We start from the raw sequence: 18,031 nt of genomic DNA, 5'->3' as shown, positions 1-18,031 counted from the left end.
CTATGGTGCCAAAATCACTCAAAAACTATACACTATACACTCACCCTTCAGTTACTGCTTTAGAGTTTCTACAGAGGTGACACTGACTCTTCATTTCACTCACACTTCCAGACCTACTCCTGCCCCTTAAATATCCTAGACCTGCAGTAACTAGAAAATAGCAATTTTCTCAGTACCACGTCTTCCCACTTTTTCTATTCCTTCCTTTATGCCTCTAAAGTTCAGCAGCAGCAAATCAATTCAACATTTACTGCTATCTTGAACTTTCCAATCTCTTTCCCATTTCAAAATGAATAATGCGTCCAGTCCTCCTTGTTAAGGCCAACTCCCTTCGATCCCCTGACATAATCTGGGAAACATAAGCCACACAAGCCCTTAAGTCATCATTCTAGCAACTGTCCTTAGACATGCCATAAGGAAAAAAAAACAACAACTCAGTCCTGTTTCTCTCGTAAGACTTTACCCTTTCTCCTCGTTTTACTGCCAAATATTTTGAGAGGTCTCTTGATGAGATACAAAAGCGGCTGGAATAATGTTTATCACCGAAGACAACCTGATATAGGCTACTCTGGATTACAATCATTTTAAAATGCTTGCTTCAGTTTTAACACCCTATATTTATGGATTTGGTGACTGATTATTTTTTTCCCATTTACATGATTTCAACAAAACATAATAAGGTAAAATATGCCATAGAGGTCTGTTAGGTGTACAAACTACACTTTCAGCTTAAATGTTGATATGTGCTTTGGGATTTCTACCACCAAGTTTATACACAGCAGTATTAATACCTCAAAAGTAATTCTTAGTGAGCTAAGCCCTTACACTCTACAGAAAAATGAAGTTTTGATAATGCAAATTACCTACACAAATGCCTACTGTTTCTTAAAACTCACTGTCTATGGAGAAAAACAAGCTTATGGAAATAAGGATTTCTCAGTACCTTTAAGGATAAGAAATATTTATTTTTTTTTTTGGCTTTTTGGGTCACACCTGGCGATGCACAGGGGTTACTCCTGGCTCTGCACTCAGGAATTACTCCTGGCGGTAGTTCAGGGGACCATATGGGATGCTGGGAATTGAACCCAGGTCGGCCATGTGCAAGGCAAATGCCATACCCACTGTGCTATCACTCTAGCCCCAGGATAAGAAATATTTAGCGAAAGGATCTAAAAAAGGAAAGAACATATAGTTAAAGAGGGGCATAACAAAGGAAGAACGAAGTAAGGGCTAGATTCCACCGGGCTGCCCCAGCAGGTTTAAGATATTTCGGTATCTACCAACAACCAACAAGATGCCAATCAAATGCTTTAAGTAGATGGAAGGGTCCGATCTGCAACTTGAAAAGGATCCCTCCCACTGTTCTCTGGAGAAGGAATGGGTTGCTGATTGCAGTGAATATGAAGGGAACAGGTGGCAATCAGGAGACCAAGATAGCCTGTAGGAGGGTGGCTGAAGAGACAGAGCAAGGTGATCCATTCCGACAGATAACATCAAGACCTGGGGAACGATTACGTGGAAGGAAAGATAGGAAGAGAAATGTGAATGACAGGTTGGTTTCCTAAGATATACAACCGTACATGGAAAGGGAGAATAACAGATATTGGGCAAACTAAATCAACTAACAGAAATTACTTATGGGAAGGGAAGACAAATTTTCCTATGTAGGCATCTAGATTAAATACCTACACTATTTCATTATTTTGATAATCAGAAGGTATAAACTACCTCACAGTAAAATTCATGTGCAGTAAAAAAGTCAAGCAAGCTTTTGCCTGAAATGGATAATGGGTAATGACTGAGAAAAGGAGTGACATTTTTTTAACATTTAGAATGGCATTTGGAGAAAAGAAACAGTCTACTCAAAAGTTAAAAAAAAAAAAAAACCATATATTAGAGAATATAAAATTGTCAGAATTTACAGCATTAAGAAGGAAGGGTGTGTACTGGGGACAGGATGAAGGGAAGATTAAAACTGGTTTAGAGGAGTGAATTAATGAAGAAGCTTATTAATACCTCAGATTAAAAAGAAAAGCAATGCAAATCTTAAGAAATGGGGGAACATTCTCAAGCAAGAGTAAAGAGTAAAAGTAAAGAGTAAAAGTAAAGAGTAAAAGTAAAAAACTAAGTTCATGTTTTAGAAAGATCACTTTTTGTGGCAGTGTGAAAACAGCTACAAAGGAGGGGAAAAAAGATGGGAGACTGAGAAAGGCAAAACGGAAGCCACAATGGGACACTGAAGAGAGAGGAGGGAGGGACTTAAGAAGCATCTAAAAATTCGAGGGATTGGTGAGTAAGGAGGTGACAGTGAAAAGGGAAGTCGGAGGTGCTTCTCGAGGCCTCTACTTCCGAGAACTAAATCAATATCACATGGATCTAGTTTAACTCAAGAACTGGTTCAGTGAGAAAGAATTTTGTTTGGAAAACAGTGATTTCAAAGGCCGCTGGAAGCAGGTTAAGGTGGGAAAGTCGAAATGTAATAGGCTTGAATTTGAAAATCAAGATCAGGACTCGAACACACGAACACTAGTAGCCAGAACAGAGTGTGTAAACCTGCACACACCATCTTACCCTTGGTGCTATCTCAATGAATTCTTCAGGTAGCTCTCAAAGTTGACCAGTTCCATTTATTCTCATAATTGTAGAAATTCCACATTGTAATTAAAGTCCCTTTGAAAGGCAGATTTTATTTTTTCTTGATCTCTCTCTTTTTTTAATGCCCTTATCCCCAACCCTCACCCTATTCCTCCTTTCTGCCTCTTGGTCTGGGTAAGGAAGATATGAGGTATAACAGGAAAGTCTAAGTTTTAAAAGTTATTTTCTTAAGTGTAAAAGGCAAAGGGGGAAAAATAAGTCACACTCAAACCTTGAAGAAAACCTAAGTGAAATGATTTACCTAGGTGACTCTCCACTGACTTTTCTCTTGCAAGTCACTGACCCTTAATGAACTGACATCCCCCAGTCAATTCCGGTTGTAGCTTTTACCAGCACTTCCTGAATCATCTCACAGTTCTCCTGTTGCTCCCGGTCAGAAATACAAATCACACTGTTCCTTTCTCTAACTGATGATGCCCTAGTTTGATGGGAGGTGGAGAGGAAGAACCTGTTGGCAAGGGAACAACTGCTTCCTTCTTGAACAGGGAAATCCCGGAGGGTGGCAGTGGGCAGAGCAAAAAAACAACCATTGGTTAGCTGCTTGGGCTCCTTGTTGGTAAAGATTACCACTGAGGCGCAGTTAGAGTAAACTGATGGTTGAGAAAGAATTATTTGCCCAAGAGTTTTGCTTACAGTCAACAGGACTTCCCATAAGTTCTCTACATTTGAACTGTGCTTTAAATTTGCAGCAGCAGAAAGAATCTGGTCCCAGCCTGCACAGAGTGGGCTAAGACTGCAAGGCACTGTCCCATTTCAGTTTAGAATTATAAGCAAGAAAATTAACTTTCTGACAAAAACAACAAACAACCCCCACGCCCCTACCTTATCTGTAGTTACATTTGATGCGTTAACAAAGTTATTTTCATCAGAAAATAGTTTTCTTAGATGTTTACTTCTAAATGCTTGATTTGAAAAAGACTTGTTGCAAACTTTATTTTTTTTTTTCATTTTGTTTTCCTCCCATCCATCCACTCTGTAACCCAGAAAACTTAATATCCAAGGATTCCTGGGTAACGCAGACAACCACCGGCTTGATACGTTAAAACATCACTTTAAAAATAGACGCAAAATAGATAAAGTACTGTTCATCAGATAGAAATGAGCAACCACGGATAATAAACATTAAAAATTAGTGTGGGCACGAAATACGAAATCTGAAAACATCAGTTTACGATGCTGATTAATTCAACATTTTATATTTCATCAGAACTTATTAATAATCCCATAAATAAATAGAGCTCTCAATTATTTTTTAAAAAAATCAAGGGATAACATATGTATTTAGACATATTAGCAGCGTAAAGTCGTATGCTTCAACACACTTATGGGGGGGGGAGGAGAGGGGGGTTGAAAAAGTCTGAAAATAGGACTACACTAACTTCAAGGGCATCTGCAGGAATCGGACATAAAAGTTCTCTAGGATAACAACATTTCAGAGAATTTTTTTTTAAAAAAAAAAGGGTGGGGGGAAAGGGGTCAAAAGGGGAGAAAAAGCCTCCAACGAATCCACCAAGTTCAGTGCTTTGTTGCTCCAGCTTGATTTTTTTTTTCCTTTTCCCCTCCGTAGTGGGGGGCGGGGGGGGGGGCGGCGGTTAGGGTGGGAGGGAGGGAAAAATAAAACCCAACAAGTCTCTGGGGATGGGTGGGTGGGAGGGTGGGTGTCACTTAGATGAAAGTTCATCTACTGGGATGAAGGGCGAGGCCGCCTGGGCAGGCGACACGGGCGAGTCGGCGCCGACGACTTTGGCGGGCGAGTTACACGCGGATCCCGCGCTGCTACTGTTGCCATCCAGGGGATCCGCCGCCGCCGCAACCGCAGCCGCAGCCGCAGCCGCGGCCGCGGCCGCGCCCCCGCCCGGGTCTGACAGCTGCGGCCCGTCGGCGGCGGCGGCGGCGGCGGCGGCGTCCGAGGACAGCATGTTGGTGATGCCCTGGAAGAACCGCTTGGGCTGGTACTCGGGCTCCAGGTCACTTTTCCTTTTCAGGGGGCCCAGCACGCTCGGCCGGATGCAGTTGATGGGGCTCTGGCTGCGGCGCGTCGTGAAGCGCGTGGTCGGGCTGGGGATGGGGCTCGGCGGCAGCCCGTTGCTACTCACGAAGCTCTGCAGCGAGGGCGAGAAGCACTGCTTGCCGATGCCCCGGGTGGGCGAGGGCGCGGGGGACACCGGCACGAAGTCGACGCGCTTGGGCGAGGCGGCGGCCTTCTCGGCGGCGGCGGCGGCGGCGTCGTGGTCGCTCAGGCTGAAGCTCTCCTCCCACGAGTGGCTGATCTGCATGGCCGTCTGCACCTCGCGCTCGTGCACCGTCTCGCGGTTGATGAGGTCCAGGCCCTCCTCCTGCTTGATCTGGTGCAGGCGGCTGCTGTGCATGCGGACCGGCGAGGCCGGCAGCAGCAGGCCGTGGCGGCCCGGGAACGTCGTGCTGTTCCGCCGGGCGCTCGGCGCCTCGGCCTGGAACACGGGGGAAGTGTCACTGAGGCCGTGGATCAGGGGGGCGCTGTTCGACCTCCGCAGGGTGGACCCCCCGCCGCCCGGGGGGCCGCCGCCGCCGCCGCCGCCGCCGCCGCCGCAGCTCCCCTCCGCCGGGCCCCCGCCCGCGTCCGCGCCCGCGCCCGCGCCCGGAGGCAGCTCCAGGTCCAGCTCCATCTTCTCCTGAGCCATGTCGGGGCCGCAGCGAGGCGGACGCGGTGCTCGATCAAAGACCCAACACTGCCATGCCCTGCAGCCCTGCAGCCCTGCGGCCCTGCAGCCCCGGGCCGCCGCCGCCGCCGCCGCGAATCTGTCAGCGGGCTCGCGGCCCTGCGCATGCGTGCCCCTCCGCGCAGGCGCCCTGCGCGGTCTCGCCCCGCGGCGCCTGCTGATCGCGTCACGGCTGCGACGCGCTCCCTCCCCCCCCCCCGCAAGGAGGGAGGAGCGGAGGGAGGGGCGAGGGATGAAGTTTTCTGTGTGCCCGGAGTCTGGGGCCGATAAGACGAGAGCTGGCTGGCTCCGTGGGACCCTGGAGGGGGGCCGGACCAACCACAGAGAGCTTCCCCGAGGAAAGGGCACGCTCCTGGGGGCAGAACTGGCGGGTGGGTGCAGCACCCCTGGTGGAGAGGCTGACCCCCCCCCCCCCCAGCCTGGGGCTAGAGGGACTAGGGGGAGGCAGGGTGCAGGCTAAAAGGGTTTGGCTCATTCATTGCACAGCTAAGGTGTCAGCCTGTCTGCGTTGGAGATGTGAACAGGGCAGGTTTTTTTTTTTATTATTATTTTTTTTTATCCCGAGAACAATAAAAACTAAGGTTCAGGCTTCTAAGAGAGCAGGTAATAGGGACTGAAAATCTCACTGGCTGCACTTACAGAATTACTTGGACATAAGAACTTAGGAGAGCATCCTCCACCCTGATCCTCTACCTTCCAGTAGGCAGGGGTCACGCCCACCAACTGGCCCCTTGGCATCATGTAATCCCATCAACGGCCAAGGCCCAGAGACTATAAAACCCAGTTCCCAGAAGCATCTTATTATCTCATTCCTACTTTGGACAAACTAGCAGGCTACCGAATGTAACCTGCCCACATGGCAGAGTCTGGCAAACTCCCCGTGGCGTACCCAATATGCCAAATACCAGTAACAATGATGGGTCTCATTCACCTAACCCTGAAAGAGCCTTGAATATGGCACTTTTAAAAAAAAAAAAATCTCAGGGCTAGGACGAAGGAGACGTAACTGGGGCCTACTCGAGGCAATCGACGAACAACAGGATGGTCGTGATCGTGAAGAACTTACGAGAGGAAAGACAGAGAAACTGAGCTTGTAGAACAGAGCAGATGGTGCTTCACACTCAGGAGTAGGGCAATACATAGTTAAGTTTGATAACTCGCTGTGGGGACGGGGGAGGAAATACCTGTACTTGCCTATTTATCTCTATTTAGTCATACATAGATCCAGCACACGGATATGTGTGTGCAGGAATGTTCGTACTGCATGAGGGCTTTGCTAAAGGAAAAAACAGTAGATCCTCTTAATTAAACAAAACCAGCACATGTAATCAATACAAGCTCTTATTTCATTAAACCTGGGTTAATCCTTAGTCCTTCATATCAAGTCAGTCCAGTTTGGTGTCTGCTTTTTGCTGTTGTGGTTGTTTTCCCTGCATGTCTACTCCATGCCAGACTCTGCGCTAGAAATAGTTCCCAACATGAGGACACTTCATTTCTACTGAGGGGGACAGAAATGAAATCAGGGAACACTTCCTTAAGATAGTGGCAAACCATAAGGGGATGTGATGGAGCTCGGGAGTTCATTTAGTTAAGACGGGGCTGCGGTCTAAATGAGGAGAAGAAGCAAGTTATGCTGACCGCTGGGAGATATCTGTTTCAAGCCTGGAGAAGACCAGGTGCTAAGGCCTAAGGAAGACATGAATTGCGGGCGGGCCAGTAGAAAATATATCCCTTCAGGGAAATATACCGGAAGAGAGAGGCATGAAGGGGTAAAGGAGTGTTGCAGCTCAGTCTAAGTACCATGACAGTCACTGGAGAACCTTAAGCAGTAGAATAATATTACACTATGCTTTAAATTTCACTTTGGCTCTATGGAAAAATAAACTGAAAGGGGGCAAGAATGGAGGCAGACTCTCTGGCAAAAGTAGAGGCAAAAAAGTACTGGACTAGGGGTTGGAGTGATTCGCCTTGGGTTTGCATGTGACTGACCATGGTTCAATCACTGGCATGCCATATGGTCCCCGAGCACTGCCAGGAGTAATTCCTGAGTGCAGAGCCAGGAGTAGCTCCGAGTATCACCAGGTGTGACCCCAAAAAAGCAAAAAATAAATAAATTACTTGACAAGAGCAATTAGTGCTCTAACAGTGACTATAGGAAAAAAAAATAGATGGGCTCAGAATGAGTTTTACTACCCAGTTTTGGCAGTAAAATCAGTAATATTAGAAGATGGTGTAGGATTTGATGATTAACAAAAATACTTCAAAGCCTGCTAACAGGTATTTTACTATAATTGGATTGTCTCACCAATAGGCAGGGAGTCCATGTAGAATACAAAGGTTTCCACTTATCTGAATTGGAGATGTCTATTAAACATTTGCATAGTTTTTTTTGCTTTGTTTTGGTTCTGGGGTCACAACCAAAAGTGTCCAGGGCTTACACCTGGCTCTGTGCTCAGGGATCACAGCTGGCAGGCTTGGGGGATCATATAAGGTGCTGGGAATGTAACCCAGGTCGGCCATGTGCAAGGCAAGCGTCCCTACTTGCTGTACTATCACTCTGGTCCTTGGGTATTTATTTGAACTGAAAGAGCTCAGTGCTCAGCCCACTGCGTCGGAAGAAAACAAGACCCAGGGAAGTTGACATGGCATCCGAATCTGTTTAGTGGTTGGAAACTCACGGTAGACTCCAGTAAAAAAGAGCTGAGTTATAAAGTTTGTATTTATTCTACTGTATCTCAAAACAGTTTAGAATTTGAATGTAAAATTTAGACTGGAAAATACACATCTTGGTAATAATGTTGATTACTCACATCTATAATTATAGAAACTGATTTATGTTTTCCAAGAAGCAGAAAGTAGTCAAAGTGCTTCCCATGTATTAGCTCATTTCATCCACATCACATCTCCACGAGGTAGGTATAACTATCTCCATTTTGCAAGGTTAACTGAGGTGCATGGGTGTTTGTAAGTAAGTTCACAGGAAAACAGTAAATAGCAGCACGTGGGCTTTCTGGCCCCAGAGCTGATGTTGCTTCCACAAAGTATAACAAACATTTCAAGGCTGGGAAAAGCAACTTCCAGATTGTTAACAATTCTATGAATAGCTGCTACTGGAGACATGATTGAAGGAGAATGAGGAGATGACATTCTATATGAAAGTGGCAGCATGATTATAAAAATGAATTTGATAATACATGGAATAGAGAGACAATAGATAATAGGGGCCAATTCTTGCGGGGGGGCGGGGAAGATGGGAGGTATCACCTTCCCCAACTTCAAACTGGACTGCAAAGCAGTAATAACTAAAATACCATGGTATTAGAACAAAGACAGATATGCAAACCAATGGAATAGGGTTGAATATCCTTACACACGTCCTCAAATACATGATCATCTAATCTTTGATAATGGAGCATGAAATATAAAGTGGAGCAAGGAAACCCTCTTTAACAAATGGTGCTGGCAAACTAGACAGCAACAGGCAAAAAAACGGGCTCAGACCTCTACCTAATACCATGCAAAAAAGTCATATCAAAATGGATTAAAGACCTCAACATCAGACCAGAATCCATAAAGTACACTGAAGAAAAGCTTGGCAAAACCCTCCATAACACTGAAGCTAAAGGTATCTTCAAAGATGTAACACCACTGACCAAGCAAGTGTAAACAGAGATAAACAAATGGAACTCTCTTAAGCTAAAAAAGTTCTGCACCTCAAAAGAAACAGTGACCAGGATACAAAGACAGCCTAAAATGAGAAAAGAATATCACCCAACACTCTTCTGATATGGGGTTAATATAAAGGATATACAAGGAACTGGTTGAACTCTATAAGAAGAAAATATCCAGTTGCATCAGAAAATGGGGCCATGAAATGAACAGAAACTTTCTCAAAGAAGAAATCCGAATGGCCAAAAGGCACATGAAAAAATGCTCTTCATCACTAATCATCATGGAGGTGCAGATCAAAACAACAGTGAGGTATCATCTCACACCACAGAGACTGGCATACATCCAAAAGAACAAAAGCAACCGGTGTTGGTGTGGATGTGGGGAGAAAGGGACTCTCCTTCATTGTTGGTGGGAATGCCGACTGGTCCAGCCTTTTTGGAAAACAATTTAGTCGAGCTCCCATTTGACCCACCAATACCACTTCCGGGAATATATCCCGAAGGTCAAAAAAAAGCACAGTAGAAATGACATTGCACCTGTACGTTCATTGCTGCACTGCCAGAATCTGGAAACAACCCAAGTGCCTGAGAATAGACAACTGGTTAAAGAAACTTTGGTACATCTACACAATGGAGTACTATGAAGTTGTTAGGAAAGATGAAATAATGAGATTTACTTATAAGTGGATGGTCATGGAGAGTGCCATCCTAAATGAAATGAGCCAAAAAGAAAGGGACAGACACAGAACGACTTTTTTCATTTGTGGAATAAAAAATATCATAATATGAGACTAACACCCAGATAGAGTAGAGACAAAGGCCAGGGAGATTGATCCGTAGTTGGAAGCCTACTTTATGAGCTGGGGGAGAAGGCAGCAGGGATAGAAAAGGGATCACTAAGTCAATGATGGTTGGAGGGAATCATTCGGGATGGGAGATGTGTGCTGAAAGTAGATCAAGGACCAAACTGGATGGCCTCTCATTATCTGTACTGCAAACCTAAGACCCACAAGTAGAGAGAGAGGAAGAGGGAAGTTGTCATAGAGGCAGGGGGGAGGGGTACTGAGGACATTGGTGGTGGAAAATGTACACTGGTGGAGGGATGGGTGTTCAATCATATACTGAAGCTCAAACATGAAAGCTTTGTAACTGTAACTCACAATGATTCAATAAAAATTAATTTAAAAAAAGATAATGGGGGCATGGAAATTAAAGTTGAAGTCACAGAAGTGCAACTTTACATGCTGCCCAAAGTACCTGTACTTAATGTGCCAAGGGTTTTGAGAAAAGGAATAACACAACAGAGCTACAGTTCAGGACCTGCCAAGTCGACCAAGAATATTTAGAACACTAAATCCATGTGAAAATATTTTCTCAGTAGGTACTTTCTGTCAGGCATTTTAAACATTCCATTGTCCCATTTAATACCTCAACAGTCCTAATAATTAGCTTCTGTTAAGCTCATTTCCTAGAACAATTAAAATGGGAAAAGATGCAACAACTTCACGAGGAACAAAGATCTGAACAATCAGAATCAAGGTCTTAGTTTCAAATCTAAATTCTTATTGCTACATTTTCCATCAGAGTTTAAGTGGGTAGCTCACAAGGCAAATGGTAAGAGTAGGAAGAGGAAATGGGTTTGGATGACAAAAAGGGTCATAAACAGGGATGTACAGGAGAGAAAAGAGAAATGCCGAGTTCAAGAGTGAGTTGCTGAAATAAAGGGGAGAAAGGAGACAGATTCGAGAAAAATATTAATATTAGTTAACGGAAAAGAACATTGGTGAAGAAGAGATAGCAGAGGGGTAACCTAACATGCAGCCAGTTCCTTTTTGAATCCTAGCACTGAAATGGACACCAGAGCAATGCCAGGACTGGCCCTCAGTAGGCTTCAGCTTTCTATGAAAATGAAGAGAGCTCTAACTATGAAACTTCATGACATTCATAAAAGATTGCTTATATATATATATATATATATACACACACACATATATATATGCTATTAAATGTTTGGGCTGGAGCGATAGCACAGCGGTAGGGCGTTTGCCTTGCGCGCGACTGGCCCTGCCGAGCCGGGTTCGATTCCTCCACCCCTCTCGGAGAGCCCAGCAAGCTACCAAGAGTATCTCGCCCACACAGCAGAGCCTGGCAAACTATGATGTATTCAATAAGCCGTGATGTATTCTATATGCCAAACACAGTAACAACAAGTCTCACAATGTTACTGGGCCCGCTCAAGCAAGTCGATGAACAATGGGAGGACAGTGATTAAATGTTTACTAGTATGGTTCATACGTGCCAACATTGGCTATGTCTGAATAAATAGTTATTATTTTCCTAGTAAAACAGATATGGTGAGGACAGAAATCAAACATCCATGTCATTCATTTAGGTCTCACTTAAACACTACTATGGAGAGCAGAACTGGTTTCTCTTTTTCTATCTTTGTCTCTAAGTCAATTCCTCACCTACTTCCAAGGTAATCAAAACGTGGCCTGAATATCCACTTCTCTGTTCAAAACCCTTTAATGAATTCATCGTTTTTGGTTTGGCTGAGCTTGGGGTTCAGATCTCTGCCCAGGGGTCGCTCCTGGAGAACTTCCAAGGACTATATGGTGCAGGGACCGAATCAGGGTCGGCCACATGCAAGGCAGGTGGCTTACCCTATACTGTCTCTCTGGCCCTTTTCCAGACAAAGTGAGGTCACTACAATAAGCTAAAGACCCCCAAGTCAGGTCTCTGCTGTCCCACATCCAGTCGCTCTTCAGTTTCCCCCTCCCACTGCAGATGACTCCATCCTTCAGGTATCGGCATATTGGACCTCTCAGAGGTCCTCCCTAAGTTTCCTTTAGAAAAATCAGCAACAGATGTGAGAAAGCACCTCATATGGTCTCTGGGCAACACCAGAGTGATCCCTAAGCACAGGACCAGGTCTAAGGCCTCAGAACAACCCTTGGTGTGGCTCAAAAAAAAAAAAACAAAATAAAATGTGGCAGCACCTGACACCACGCCCATACTCCACTTTTTCTACACTTTCTCCCAGAGCACCATATAGTGAACACAATAATATTTATTATCTTCTTACTGCTTCTACCCCCAGGTGCCTTTCATAAGAGTACATGAAGCTGGAGTGATAGTACAGCGGGCAGGGCACTTGTCTTGCATGCAACTTAACCAGATTTGATCCCAGCACCATGGATGGCTCCTAGCACACTGCTAGGCACGATTCCTGAATACAGAACCAAGGGTAAGCCCTGAACACCACTGTGTATAGCCTAAAACCAAAACCCAAAACATATAAGTGCAAACACCAGGGTCCTATAAGAACAATTATTGTGCATTAATAGGGTGCTTGCCTTGCATGTAGCCTACCCAGGTTCAAATCCCTGGCAACATTCTGAGCACAGAGCTAGGAGTGATTCCTGAGTACAGAACCAGGAGTAAGCCCTGAGTGTAGCAGTATATGATCCAACAATCTCCCAAAATAAAATCTAAAAAATATTTTAAATAATAGAATATTACATTGCCTGTTGGTCTATGCAAGGCTATTGAACTCTTGCAGTAAGAGTGAAGTCATAAATCGGTTATTTCTCAATGCTGACACATACAATGTAATTAAAATATTCAGTCTTGAGGATTCTAAGTAGTCTTGACTGCCCTGTATTATTGCTTCCTCTCAAAGGAATACAGAATAACTCTGTAGAATAGAAGCCAAAAAATGAGTAAGATCAGAGGCAGAATACAGGAGATACAGTTCTGAATCAATTCACCCTCTGATCTCATTTTGGTTATGAATAAAATACCACACCAAATATTCATGCTCATTACTAAGTCATAAAATCAGATATATTCAACAAGCTTTGTTGTAGTAAATATCATATATTAAAAATCTAATAGTCTCCTTTAAATATGCTGGGGTGGGCTGGAGCAGGAATAGTTAGAGAGCTTGCCTTACACACAATTAACCCAGGTTCAATCCCCAGCATCCCATATGGTCCCCTCTAGGAGTGTTCCTTGAGCACTTAGCCAGGAGTAAGCCCTGAGCATTGCTGGATGTGGCCTCAAAAATCAAAATAAATACGCTGGGTAAGTTTTCACAATTAAATTCCCAATCATAGAACATAAAAAGCAAATATTCATATTTTAATCACATGAAATGCACATGAAATTATGTGCAAATATGTATATAATCTGAGATGGACTGACAATTTTCGCAACATTTCAGATTAAGTTGCCTTATCTATCTAAAGTAAAAGTACAGCAGAAGAAAACTAGTTTTAAAGCAATTAACTTAAGAATGATGGGGGCTGGAGCAATAGCACAACGGGTAGGGCGTTTGCCTCGGATGCGGTCAACCCGGGTTTGATTCCCAGCATCCCATATGGTCCACTGAGCACTGCCAGAGGTAATTCCTAAGCGCAGAGCCAGGAGTAACCCCTGTGCATTGCCGGGTGTGACCCAAAAAGAAAAAAAAAAGAATGCTAACTGGTACAAAAAGTTAGGAAAAATATTTGGTAGTATCCATTAAAACCAAATATACAGGGGTGTATAGAGCTACTGTACAGCAGGTAAGGCACTTCCCTTGCACGTGGCTGACCCGGGTTAAGTCCCCTACCACATATGGTCTCCCAAGCCTAGCCAGAGGTAAACCTTGAGCGTAGCACTGCACTGTAGCACTGTCCTCCCTTTGTTCATCAATTTGCTCGAGTGGTCTCAGTAACGTCTCCACTGTGAGACTTGTGGTTAGTGTTTTCGGCATATATCGCACAGCAGTAGGGCGTCTGCCTTGCACGCAGCCGACTTGGCCGACCCAGGTTCAATTCCTCAGCACCTCTCGGAGAGCCCGGCAAGCTACCGAGAGTAACCTCGAGCGTGCAAAACAAAAATGACAACACAAAAAGAAAATATATGTATGACCTATGATTAAGCCATTACACTCCAAGATATATACACCAGGATAAATAAGTGTTTGTGTCCACTAACAGGCATATTATTTCCATTATTATTTGCATTCCCAAATCAGAAACCTAAACGCCCATTAGGTTGCGAATAGGTAAATTATACAATGGATTTTTTTTTCAACACAATTCAGTTATACCACCAAAGTGAATGAAGGAAATCAATTTATGAAAGAATAGGTACTCTGATTCCATTATTACGAATTTCAATCTATGGCAGAAATAAAAGTAACTGTTACTCTCAGGATGACGGGAATGTCACAGGAAATAAGTCTACTTCCTAGTCTGTGTACACAGGTAGACACATGTAAACATTTTTTAAACCAAATACTCCAAATTTATACATGTTTCCATATATAAATTAGATCTCAAAATGCTATAAGCATGGAGGAAGGTAAAGGTAAAGGTAAAGGCCCTCCCGTTGATCGTCGATTTGCTCGAGCGGGCCCAGTAACGTCTCCATTGGAGACTTTGTTGTTACTGTGTCTGGCATATCGAATACTCTCGGTAGCTTGCCGGGCTCTCCGACAGGGGCGGAGGAATCGAACTCGGGTCGGCCATGTTGGCCGCTTGTAAGGCGAACGCCCTACCCGCTGTGCTATCACTGAAAGTTGGATGGTAACTGGAGAAGGAAAAAATAGAATAAGCATTTCCATCAACTGGAAGGGGGACATTTTGTTCAAGCATAATCACGAGTTTCACTCTTAATTGGAATGTTGAACTTCCCGATCTCTCTGACACACAGCAGTGTCAATGGAAGGACAGTTAGCCTGAGTTGAAAGTAGACAAAAACATACTCACGTGCCCCTTGGGCTACATTCCATGGGGCCCTAATCGTCAAAAGATTCTAGCAGCAACTTCCTTGGCTCAGTAACCCCCAGTAAGAACATTTGAAGAAGGAAGTGAAGTTTAGCCTTCAACTCATTGGACTAAAATTTCTGTGCATCCTGTGCCTGGCAGGCTAGCGAGAGTATTGGATATGCCAGACACAGTAACAACAAAGTCTCCAATGGAGACGTTACTGGGCCCGCTCGAGCAAATCGACGATCAACGGGAGGGCCTTTACCTTTACCTTTACCTTACCTGTTCAACAAAGTTCTGTGATACCCTCCCAGCATAAAATAGAGCAGAGTTAAAGTGGCATGGCAACAGAGGCACTCAGCAGAAGCTGTTGTTATATCTAAAATGAGCATTATTAGACAGAGAAAGATTGCATTCATCTGGGGAACATAACAAAATAGGAGACTAACACCCAAGAATGGCCGAGATTAGTACCAGGAATTTTACTCTATTGCTTGGAGGCCAACCACACGTGCTAGGGGAAAAGGGAGCTCAGATAGAGAAGGGAGCACCAAATAAAGGGTGTTGGGAGGATCCTCCCAGGATGGGAGAAGCATGCTGAAAGTAGACTGGAGACCAAACATGATTGTCACCCATTGCCTCTTTTGCAGACCGCAACACCCCAAAGGAGAGAGAGAACAAAAGGGAATGCCCTGCCACAGAGGCAGGGTGGGATGGGCGAGATGGGGGTGGGAGGGATACTGGGATCTGTGGTGGTGGGAAATGGGCACTGGTGGAGGGATGGGTACTGGATCATTGTATAATTGAAACCCAAGCACAAAATTTGTAAGTCTACAACTGTACCTCATGGTGTCTCACTAATAAAAAAAGAAAGAAAAAAAAAGAAAATGAACATTATACTGAAGGACAAGATATTGGCCATGAGGAAATTTAACCATGATGAAAGGAAAACAACAGATGATGTTGGAAGCTGCTCTTTTCTATATCATCGAGAGCCAACTAAATGCAAACATGGTTTATAGCACCTACCCTCTGAAGTTGCTTAATCTAATCCTTAAAATGTAAACAGCAAGGGTTAGGAAAGTAAAGCAGAAGTCTACCAAAGTCCTTTGACTTCTCTCACCTTTCCATTTTGCTAATGGCTGACAGTCATACACACTGGCCTTCAGCTATTAGCTAAATAACTGGAATGCAAGTCACGGGTATGGAGTGATCATATGGCGGTAGTAAAACAGAAAGTGGCCTTGACCTCCTGCAAGCTTATAGCCCAGGCTCTCAGCAAAGCTCAAGTCAACAAATAAATCCGAGTTATAGTTTCTTCAACTTTTTTCAAGGAAGCATTACCAGCATTCTCTAGAGAATTGTCTAATTCCCTCAACCTCTCTTCTTTAAAAGCATTTTAAGAATATCTCAATTCTTGCTCTTCAGTGATTTTAAATATTTTAGGCAATGTCCTTTTTGGGGGAAAGGTGACTTTTCTTTGGCACTGAACTTCTCCAAGGCTACACACTGGGTGTCCTTTTCTGTGCCAATAGGCTTCTCCTTGCCTATCTTTCCCTTGAAGAATTAATCCAATCTGGCAAGAAGGGATTAGCTGAAGACTTTAGAGATCATGTATAAAGTTCACATTAAAATATGAAGAGACTGCCAGACTGGTTACACTTGAGTTTCATCTGGGAAACTTTTATAAGTCCCCAGCTAGGCCCAAACCTGGAGTCAACTGTCATACTTCCAGCACCAAGACCCACATCAAGACTTTCAACCTCTCTGGGCTACACTTTTCTCATTTATAAAGTGGAGACACAACCGGTATTTCATGGGTCAAAAGTAGGAGGACCCCTTGATAACAGGTCTTGCAAACATAAAGGCCCTAAATAAACATTAGGGGGGTGGGTCATCCCAGAGCAATAGTAGAATGGAGAGGGCATTTACCTTGCACAATCTGACCTGGGTTTGATCCCCAGCATCCCATATGGTCCCCCGAGCACCACCAGGAGTACTTCCTGAGTGCAGAGCCAGGATTAACCCCTGAGAAATACTGGGTGTGACCCGAAAAAGCCAAAGCAAAAAAAACAAAACCTAAATAAACAGGGTTTCTTCCCCTCCTAAAATATTCCATGCTCTTATCACAAAAAGATTCTGTCCACTTTCTCTAGAGGGCGGCCTTTGTTTTCTTGTTTTCAGTTTGAATCAGTGGAAGAAAAATTGCTGATTTTTCCTTGCACTGTTTTCCTTTTCAAAGGCTCACGTTTTCTGAGATTCAGAAAGTATGAATGGAAAAGTTCATCTGTGAGCAGACTGAGAGTTTCTGAGAAGGAAAAATGGTCCCTCCCTCCAAAAAAAAAATCCCCCTCGGAGAGCACATTTCTCCATCAGTCTGAGAAGAGATCGACTTGGTGGGGGCACAGAGGCCTTAGTACCCAGAGAGTAGCTGGGTCTGTGAATATGATTCCCCGCAGCCAGCCATTTGCTAATCCCCAGCAGTACCATGGACCCTCCAGCAGCGTGCAGACTTTTCAATGGGGACTAATCCCAGAGGCTTATTCTCATTTATTCCTTTGAAATCCCATTTTGCACCGCTGCTATCATGCTCTACCGTCCTTCCTGGTATCTCATTAACTACACAGGGACACACAGTTGGTTGTGCCTGACAAACAGGCCGAACCCAGCCTTTCTCAGGCGAAATTAGAAGAACAAAGGAGGGGCGGGGGAGTAGGAAAAGAATCATGAAATTTCAGTAGTTATCATTTCTCAAGATGGAACTTGTCTTTCCCTCCTGTCTTTGAGACCTTGCAAGCCTCTTTTAAGAAGCGTTAAAAGTTTCCGTGAAATTGGAAGCACTGTTCCAAACCTGAAGCTATAGGTTTTAAAGAATTTCTTTTTTTCACCTTAGGGATAACAACTGCATAAGTAATAGTGACAAACCTATAAGACAGCAAGTCTAATTGCTCTTGGACTCCTATCTTGGTCTCCTATCAATGAACGCATAAACTGAAAGCAACAGTAAATCAGCCTTTGTCACTTGTAGCTCCTTTTATTAACAGGAAATGAATGCTACCATCAAGGAGTCCAACCCTTTCAGGTTCGCATTTATTAGAAAATGGTACAAACTGGATCATTCTCCTTTCGAAAACTGAATGTCTAAGAAAGCAGATTTCTTTGAATGAAGACACTTTTCAGACTGTTGTCACAATAATAATCACACTACACTACTAATTTACATTTAATGATGAGACACGCACCAGAC

The 18,031-nt window shown here is 44.1% G+C and overlaps 2 protein-coding genes across 3 annotated transcripts in view; both read right to left on the bottom strand.

The window, feature by feature from the left end:
- The window catches only part of PIP5K1B (phosphatidylinositol-4-phosphate 5-kinase type 1 beta), a 403,907-nt gene that overhangs the window by 304,824 nt on the left and 81,052 nt on the right, over positions 1-18,031 (bottom strand). The window lies entirely within an intron of this gene.
- Positions 2,492-5,396, bottom strand: PABIR1 (PP2A Aalpha (PPP2R1A) and B55A (PPP2R2A) interacting phosphatase regulator 1). The gene has a single exon (XM_056106898.1). It carries the CDS (start codon positions 5,313-5,315, stop codon positions 4,317-4,319), a length of 999 nt encoding a protein of 332 aa, XP_055962873.1. The 5' UTR covers positions 5,316-5,396; the 3' UTR covers positions 2,492-4,316.

This window comes from Sorex fumeus, unplaced genomic scaffold (genome assembly GCF_029834395.1).
Source record: "Sorex fumeus unplaced genomic scaffold, SorFum_2.1 ptg000149l, whole genome shotgun sequence".
NCBI classification, from domain to species: Eukaryota; Metazoa; Chordata; class Mammalia; order Eulipotyphla; family Soricidae; genus Sorex; species Sorex fumeus.
Note: the sequence above shows the minus strand (reverse complement) of the source record. Positions and strands in the feature narration are given on the sequence as shown.